The 9,693-nt window shown below is 38.9% G+C and overlaps 1 protein-coding gene across 1 annotated transcript in view; it reads right to left on the bottom strand.

The window, feature by feature from the left end:
- The window catches only part of LOC126823306 (protein yippee-like 1), a 37,675-nt gene that overhangs the window by 5,760 nt on the left and 22,222 nt on the right, over positions 1 to 9,693 (bottom strand). Inside the window, exon 4 of the mRNA XM_050552067.1 lies at positions 597 to 705. Coding sequence (XP_050408024.1) covers positions 597 to 705 — 109 coding nt within the window. The remainder of the gene's footprint in view (positions 1 to 596; positions 706 to 9,693) is intronic.

Below are 9,693 nucleotides of genomic sequence, written 5' to 3'. Positions count from 1 at the left end.
GCAGAGATAAGCAATTTGATTGGTTGATGCTTAACTCTGGAAGTAATTTACAGAAATTGTTGAAATTCGACTGGCTTTTTCGTGTTATGTTTTATTTGTATCTTGTATTGCATTACCACATGTATTGTGAAAGTTAGAAACAATAAATGTAATAAAATTGTAATCTAATTTTAAATAAATTGAGTGTAATCAGCAGATATTGTAGTGAATATTTTAATTTGATAATATTATTATATTAGCATAACCAACGAATGGCCAGAGATTGCCATACTATAAATTAATGAAATAATGAAAAGTATCTGAATAAATTGGTACCAAAATGTAATTTTACAACCATATATCTAAAACACATGTGGGGCTTATTTTGCAACCTTCGCTCTATGCGTGAATCTTCTGACAAAACTAACGGAAATGAATGGTGTTTTATATAGCAGCATTACAGACAGTTTATTATAAACAGAACATGTTAATCTGTCAATTAATACATGAATGCAATACACGAGGGAGCAAATTCAAGCAACCAAGAAAAACATGTCTGGCAATGATTCCAGAACAGGAAAGAACAGAAGATTAGAAAGATCATATTAATAACTTACATATTTCCATCCCAGCGTAGTCTTACAACACTCACAAAATATATCTGCTACAGCATGTAAACCAGTTAATAAAACTCTTTCTTCTGCTGGTCCACAGCCTACATTTACTCTGAAATATACAATATTTTCATACATTTATATATGGCAGTTATTAATGGAAATTGTTAAAAAAAATGAATAGGCTTCTTCGTTTCATGACCTCAAACACGGGTGTATAAATTTAAAGGACAATATTGGTGCCAGTCATTATCACATAGAACTGGTTAAACACGTTCCAAATATCATTTTATCACGAGATCATTGCTACGATAGATAGATGTGTAATCAATGTTTCAACAATCGGAAGTGACGAACGCAAAAGGAAAACACGAGTTATCCCTCTATATAACTGACTGAAGTGACGAGTGATAACAGATACATGTGTGAATTTCTGCTCACTAATAATTCCTTAAAGTCAATTGAATATCAACTTTAACCTCCACAAGATTTTTCAAAGTGATCAAGGGTCATAACTCTTGCTGTAATTATCGGAAATTGCTGAAAATCAATAGGATGCTTCCTCTCATTACATTGAACATTATGTATAAATTTTAGACAATCGGATATAAACTTTAGTGATCAAGGGCCATAGCTCTGGCACTAATTTTCAGAAATGGTTTAAAATCAATAGATTTCTTCGTTTCATAAACTCACATACTGTGTATAAATGTAAAGTCAACCGGATATTAATTTTAGACTCTTGAGCGTTCATAAGAAATTGTGGATCCTGACTGGACAGATGGATGGGGGCAACAGCAATTTAAACAAGCCAACAGTGAGGTTGATGTCCCCCACCGAAATCTCAAAATAAATAGATGATACATATTAATTAATCACACATTTATTTTTTTCAATAGTATCCAGCAATGAAACTGATTATTAACTATACACTAAGTTTCATCACTAATTTTAGCATCAAAGCATCGACCAATGAAATTGCTTAGCTCTGCTTAGCTTTAGCTCGAAATGCTAATCATTGAACTCATTCAAGACATTCACCTAATGGACATCTACATCAATTAAGCAGAGTTGTTATGTTCCAATGTCTTGACCAATCAAATTGCTTATCGCTCCTCAGCCTAACAGATAATTCTCATTATCGAACTTAGTCAAGGTAATGATATAATGAATCTATACTACGAGTTTCATAACTCTCACTTAATTTTAACCAAAGTTATCGTGCCCCAAAGCATCAATCAGATTCCTTATACCTGCTTACCGTAAGCAGGAAATGTTTATCATCTATTCCATGGCATTCACCTAATGTTCCAAAGCAGGGGCAGATTGGGGCCGTGTTGGAGTGGCCCCTTTTACTGATCGCGGAGCCTGGACGGGGAATCCGGGGGCTCTCCCCCTGGAAAATTTTGAAAAATGAACCCCAAATATGCGATTTGGTGGCCTATCTGATTATAATCTCTGTCAAATAATATATCTCATAAATCGATTAATTTAGGCCAAAACCCTCAGGAAATCGTCTCGCACTCATATTCAGCCAGTAGACCAGCTATCATCAAATTTTGCTGAGGCCTTAAAATTGAATTTTTTTGGGAGTTACGAATCATTGGCAGACGTTTCTGGTGTATCCCCACAAATAGGGTGCAGGCGACTTAATTAGTAAATTTGCGGGCAACAGTGTCAGGTGAATCCGATGAAATTTTCGGATGAAATTCGGAATCATCATTGCAGGATTCCGAATTTCCGGCCTACACCCAGCACACCCAGCCCAGTTAAAGCCACCGGCCACATACAACATGATCATCATCGCTCCATTGCCGGTCCAATACCCCCCCCCCCCCCCCATATAATGTTCAGCAGAAAAATGTTTTTTAGATGAATTGGACAAAATCATTTTTTTCATTTTTTGTCCAACCGGCCCTTCGGCCCAATCCACAGTTTCGACCAATCAAATTGCTTATTGCTCTGTTTACCATGAATAGAAAATGCTCATTATCGAACTTATTCAAGATATACACCAAGTGTTCTCACTCTCACTTAATTAGAACTAAAGTTATCGTATCCCAAAGCATCAACCAATCAAATTGCTTATCTCTGCAAACCCTAGACAGAAATTTTTTATCTCCGAACTCCATCAAGGCATTCAACTAATAAACACCTACGCTAAGTTTTAACATTCTAGCTCAATTAGAAGGAGTGTTATTGTGTTCCAAAATCTCGGCCAATCAAATTGCTTATCGTTCTGCTTACCTTGGGCAGAAAATGTTCATTATTGAACTTAGGCAAGGTATTGATGTACTGAAACTTACTATACACCAAATTTCATCTTAATTATAACTAAAGTTATCATGTTCCAAATCATCAACCAATCAAATTGCTTATCTCTGCTTAGTGCTTACCCTACGCAGAAAATGCTCAACTTCAAACTCTGTCAAGGCATTGAGCTAATAAACACCTACACCAAGTTTGAACGTTCTAGCTCAATTAGAAGGAGAGTTATTGTGTTCCAAAGTCTCTGTTGTATAATAACCCTGTCACCCTTAATTGGAGTTATCTCCCGGATTCTCATCCGAGCAAGTGGGAGCAAATAAAGAGCGGTTCTATTGTTCTTGTGTTCATGTCAATGCTTAGCCTTATCTAGCCTGGGGTATTCAAGTAGATACGGTCACAAAAGTATCGAACATGGTGTCAGAAGTGGCGAATTAACGCTAGACCGTAATTCATGCTTGATCACAGAAAAAGACATTTCTGAAATTCACCCAAACGTCAACAGACAACTGCTTCGATCACGCACGTAAACAAAATGGCGGACTCCATTCCCTTCGTCAAGCCACCAGAGCTGTTAGAAATAAGCGGTGGAAACCCATCTTATGCATGGAACAAATGGAAACAGAGATTTGATATTTATCTCATGCTATGCTATGAAAGTGGGTTTATTGCTGAATCACATAGGAGATCGTTGTCTCGAAATCTTCTCTAATTTTGTTTTTCTGCCAGAACAGGAAGGTGACGATGATGTAATTCCAGCCGAAGATGAAGAAAATTTTGATACAGTTATTCAGAAATTTGATGCGTATTTTACACGCCGTGATCCACAATTGATGTTGCATGAGAAATTTTGGTTCCACTTAACACGAGATCCAGCTCAATCATTTGATTCTTGGGTTGTAACAGTCCGAGAACAGGCCTCGTGCAAATTCCCAAATAACTTTCTCGAACAGGCTATTCGAGATAAACTTACCTTTTGTCTAAAGGATGATAGTGCCAAATTAAAGTTGTATGACCAAGGTGCAGAACTTAGTCTTGAAAAGACAATTCAGATTCTTTCAATGAAAGAAGCCACACAACGTGAACTTCATGAGACAAAATCAGCAATGGTGGATTTTCTTCGTCACAAGCCACCAGATAATCGTCATCGGTCACACTCACACCACGAGAGGAACAAGTTCAAGTCTCGCCAAATAGACAGCCAACAACAAAGTCAAAGTCAGAGACACGCCCCACATTCAGACCACACTTCCTGTTACTACTGTAATGTTATACACCCACCGGGAAAGACAAATTGCCCGGCTGCTCAAGCTGTATGTTATAAGTGCAAGAAAGTAGGCCATGTTTCCTCAGCATGCATGAAGAATAAACAATGTTCCAAATGTAGGAAAACCGGGCATTTAGCTTCAATCTGCAAAAGCTCACAAACATTGCAGATGATTCACATTCAGAGACTACTACATGTGCTAGTACATTTATTGGCGGAATTAATAGCGACATACCTACCATTCCAGATCCAGGATTTCACATTAGGTTAAAAACCGGTGATCATCAAAAAGAGCTTACATGGACCATTGATACTGGTGCGCAAGTCTCCGTCATGCCGTTTCCAGTGTACAATAACTCCTTTGGAAAATTGGTTCCAACCGACCGAAAACTTGTAGGACCTGGTGATAAATCCCTTGATACAAAAGGCTATGTATCTATGACTCTTCAGAATGATTCAACACAGATCCAAGAACAGGTCTATATTGTGGACGGACCTAAACTTTTATTAGGTTTACCTGCAATTCACAGTTTTGGACTCATCCATAATATACCAGGGGCGTACAGTGTCAAAGCCGTTAAAATAGATTCAGACAATTCCAATACATATAAACTTCCTTCTCATCCTGTCTTCAAGTCAAGAGATGAAATTTTGAAGAGGTACAGTAAGCTTTTCAATGGCTTAGGAAAACTGGATGGCACACATAAAATATGCCTTAGTGACAATGTTAAACCCTTCTGTTTGACAACGCCAAGAAGAATTCCCTTACCCTTGATGAAAAAGGTTAAAGACAACTTGAATCAACTCGTTTCATGTGAAGTTATTGAACCAGTCGACGAGCCTACAGATTGGTGTGCTCCCATCGTCGTAGTTCCCAAACCAAATGGTGATGTACGCATTTGCGTGGACTTAACAAAGCTCAATAAGAGTGTCAAAAGAGAAATTTATTCAATCCCAAAAGTGGAAGAGACTATGGCTGATATTGTCCAGGGATTGGTTTTCTCTAAACTGGATGCAAATTTAGGGTTCCATCAACTCCAGTTGGATGAAGAAAGTACCCGTCTGACATGTTTCATCACACCCTATGGCCGTTATAAATTCAAGCGTCTTCCTTATGGAATATCCTCAGTGCCCGAAATTTTCCAAAAGAGAATGGATCAGATCCTAGCCGGATTACCTGGTGTCCTTTGTCACATGGATGACATATTGATAATTGGGCGTAATCAATATGAACATGATAGACGTCTCCACAGTGTTCTCGATCGACTGCAAAGCCAGTGGTCTTACACTAAACCCTGACAAGTGTTTGTTCTCCAAGTCTTCACTCCAGTACTTAGGTCAAGTCATAGAGAACAGGGTCATAAAGAAAGATCCAGCTAAAGTTACAGCCATCATCGCCATAGCAGCACCAAAGAATATTTCAGAACTACGCAGATTTTTGGGCATGGTCAATCAGCAGATGAAGTTTTGTAATAATTTAGCAGAAACTACGAAACCCCTTCGTGATCTCTTGAAAAAGGAATCGTCATGGGCATGGGGAAATGTTCACAATCAAGCATTCCAGACAATCAAAAATGAACTTCTGTCCGATCGTAGTTTAGCACTCTACAGCACAGAGAAAGAAACCGTCGTCTCCGCTGACGCTAGTAGTTTTGGATTGGGTGCAGTTCTTATGCAGAAACAGTCGTCAGGACATCTGAAAGCCGTAGCTTATGCTAGCCGTGCCATGACAGGTACAGAGTGTGGTTATGCTCAAATCGAAAAAGAGGCCTTAGCTATCACATGGGCCATGGAACATTGGTCCGATCTTCTCACTGGATTGACAAACATTAGAATAGAAACAGATCACAAGCCACTTGTCCCTTTATTTTCTACCAAACTGATAGATGAGTTGCCTCTTCGTATAAAACGATTCAGAATGAGATTGCTGAGATTCAATTTCGCCATTGTACATGTTCCAGGGAAAAATCTGTATACAGCAGATACTCTGTCACGCTTGCCAGTTTCTCGTTCATACAGTATTCCGGAATTCAACCAAGAAGTTGATTGTTATGTCAACAGTATTCTAGTTACTCTCCCAGCCAGTGATGCACATCTTGAACAGATTCGCATGGAAATTGACAAGGACGATACCCTTAAAACAGTCAAGCAATATATACAAACTGGATGGCCTACCCACTTTAATAATGCAGTTCCTATGAGGCCATACTGGACAGAACGGGGTACACTTTCACTCCATGACAATTTACTCTTTAAGGGTAAACTTCTAGTAATTCCGTCATCTTTACAGCCAAACATATTAACTTACCTACATGATGGTCACCAAGGTGTTACCAGAACCAGACAGAATGCTGCATCCAGTAGACGTGGTACAAGGGTTAATCAGCGAACTGGATGTATGAGATGTGTTGTTGACGTTTGGGAAAGTAGGACGAGGGGAAATGTGTAGGGAGTGAAGTGCTGTAAAGGGATAGTTAGATGTATTATGAATGGTTAGAGTGGCTGTGGTGTTACGGTGAAATACTATGCCGCCACCGTAACACCACAGCTTTATGATTTGTTAGACAGGAGTGATGTAATGGGTGTCAACAACTGGGTATGCTGGTACCGTCGCAACGTAGCCGTGAAATATATATTGTGGGGGGGAAGGGCGGAAACGGAAAAATATACAATGTTGACAGTATGTGCCAGGCATGAGGCTGCGCAGACCGAGTGGCAGCTCGATAGGGAGTGTGTGGGAGGGTCACCCTCATAAAAAATTTTTTTTTTAAATTTCAGTTTTCTGTAAGCAGTGAAAACACTATTTTGGCATTGTTTGCGGGGTTAAACCTAAAAATCACATTAATACACCTATTGCACGATATTGTGAAACTAGCTGACGAAGACAGCTCGGGCGGCGATTGTTCGACTCGGGGCTGCTCTGTCAGTATCTAACAAACGCATTTAGTTCGCGTACAACTTTTAAAAACCGAATGTCAGTATGGTATTTCTCACATAATTGGTTATCGCAAAAACAGAGTAAACTGAAAGCGAGTAATCTCGACTCAAACCTATAGTCTATAGCCTACTTACAGTACTACACTCGTCACTAGGCTTCCTATATTATTGTTTGTGGACGGTTTACTACTCAGTGATAAGCCTGCGCCGCAAAAAGAGGTCTCGCCTTTTATTATTAGTATAATGACTTCCTCATGTGCGGCAGGTTAGTTTGCTTCCAAAAAACACTGTTTTCCGTTCCAAAAAATACAAAAGTAATTTTCTACCAGATGACCATGGTTCTTTTCACCGAGACTAGATAATTTCTCTCGGTGTAAGGATATAGCTATGGATAAGTTCATACAAGGTCAATAAATCCGCGGTCACTTCGGGTCACACTGTTGAGAAAATAAACCGATGGGTTTGTTTAGTAGCAAATCGAGCGTGAATCAACTGAGTTTGTACTGAAAAATTTTTGAGTGATATGTATGAACTGTCTTCACACATTCGGTTTATAATTAGCGATATACAGGTACAGTGGCAAGTATTGTACTTCACAGACTGTTTACCTCCGAACTACCTCCGCACGAAATCCCCGATTTGGGTACTTGTTAAAAGAAAAAGAAATAGTACCTGTGCGCATGCCAGTAAAAAAAACCCTAAGAGTTCGCGCATAAAAATGCCCGAACGTACCAGGCGCCAGGTCATCAAGTGTTTGGTGGCCGGGAATTACAAAAGACATTGAAAAAGTTGTCAGGAACTGTGCTGTTTGTGAAAAATACCGAAGACGAAAAATTGAACCAATGAAAGGTACAGAGTTTCCGTCGAGACCTTGGTCACGTGTAGCGACTGATTTCTTTCAGTACAAACATAGAATGTATCTTTTAGTGGTGGATTATTTCAGTCGAGACGTGGAAATATGTTTAGTGTCCAACAGTGTTAATACCACTGAGACAATTCTGAAGCTGAAGAAAGTATTTAGCCGACATGGTATTCCTGACATAGTGTTTTCAGATAATGGGCCTCAATATGCCTCCGAACAGTTTAAGTGTTTTGCTTCTACGTGGGGATTCCAGCATATTACATCTTCCCCCAGATACCCCCAATCCAACGGGGAAGTCGAAAGTACTGTCCAGACAATAAAGAATATTTTACAGAAAAGTGATAAGTATCTTGCACTTCTCACATACCGGAACACACCTCTTCATACTGGTTTTTCGCCTGCTGAACTCAGTATGTGTCGCAGACTGAAAACACGTATCCCAGTTCACCCAGATGAACTAAAACCCAGAATCCCTGATTTTGAAATTCTACGAAAGAGGGAAAAGGATTACAGAGATAAAATGAAGTTAACATATGACCGTCGACATAAAGTTGTATCCGGTGATGTTTATACTTCAGGAGATAGAGTTTGGATACCCGATCTCAAAACTGAAGGAACAGTGATCAGTGATCATGAATCTCCAAGATCATACATTGTTGAAACAAGACATGGAAATGTGAGGCGAAATCGAACCATGACATGTAAACTACTTCCATCAAAGCCTCCGGTGTTATCATCGGCATGCCGTCCTCTGATTTCGCCTATTCCGGAAGTACGGTTATCAGACGTAGGTGAGAATACTGATCGTGGCCAACCGAGATTAAGGAAACTTACCAGTATGTTGCCAGTGCCCGAAGAGCGTCGGTCCACTAGAGTTAGACAAAAGACAAAACGTTACATCGAACAGTGTTGAAGGACTGATGTAATTTTAGTTCCTAAATTGTTGTCCATTAGTGAACTCGGGTCATTTCACATATGTTTTTGTCTTCTTAGAAAGAGGGATGTTGTATAATAACCCTGTCACCCTTAATTGGAGTTATCTCCCGGATTCTCATCCGGGCAAGTGGGAGCAAATAAAGAGCGGTTCTATTGTTCTTTTGTTCATGTCAATGCTTAGCCTTATCTAGTCTGGGGTATTCAAGTAGATATGGTCACAAAAGTATCGAACAGTCTCGGCCAATCAAATTGCTTATCGCTCTGCTTACCTTGAGCAGAAAATGCTCAATATCGAATTTAGTCAAGGTACTGATGTAATGAAACTATACACCAAGTTTCATCGCAGGGAACAAAAAGTTAGATTTGGTACTAAAGAAGGTTTTAAGATTTATATCAATAGAATGTGTGTAATCAATTACTATATTAATCTAAATAATACATTCCAGAAAACAAATTATGTCTGGAACAACAGGTAATGTAGAGAGGACAGTATTCAGCTGTTTGCCTCACAAAAGGGTTGTGTAATTAATAGAATTGTAGACGAGCTGCTCAATGATATTTTTGTATTCTTTCTACAAACAAAAAAACATGTTCAACAATCACTTAAGCAGCCATAATAGATAAGGTGAACATGGCTTCATTCCATACATAAAATAGTAAATATATAATACACCTGTTGTCTGACATGTTTAAAATGGATGTCAGTGTGACAAAGACTACAGGATGTAAAACAATTGTTTCTCTGTGCTACAGATGACGGAAACAACTATTTACATTATATCTATTTCCTTTAATGTAACAGTATCTATATTTTGAAAAATAATTGCAAAGAA

This window comes from Patella vulgata, chromosome 6 (assembly GCF_932274485.2).
Source record: "Patella vulgata chromosome 6, xgPatVulg1.2, whole genome shotgun sequence".
Lineage (NCBI taxonomy): Eukaryota > Metazoa > Mollusca > Gastropoda > Patellidae > Patella > Patella vulgata.
Note: the sequence above shows the minus strand (reverse complement) of the source record. Positions and strands in the feature narration are given on the sequence as shown.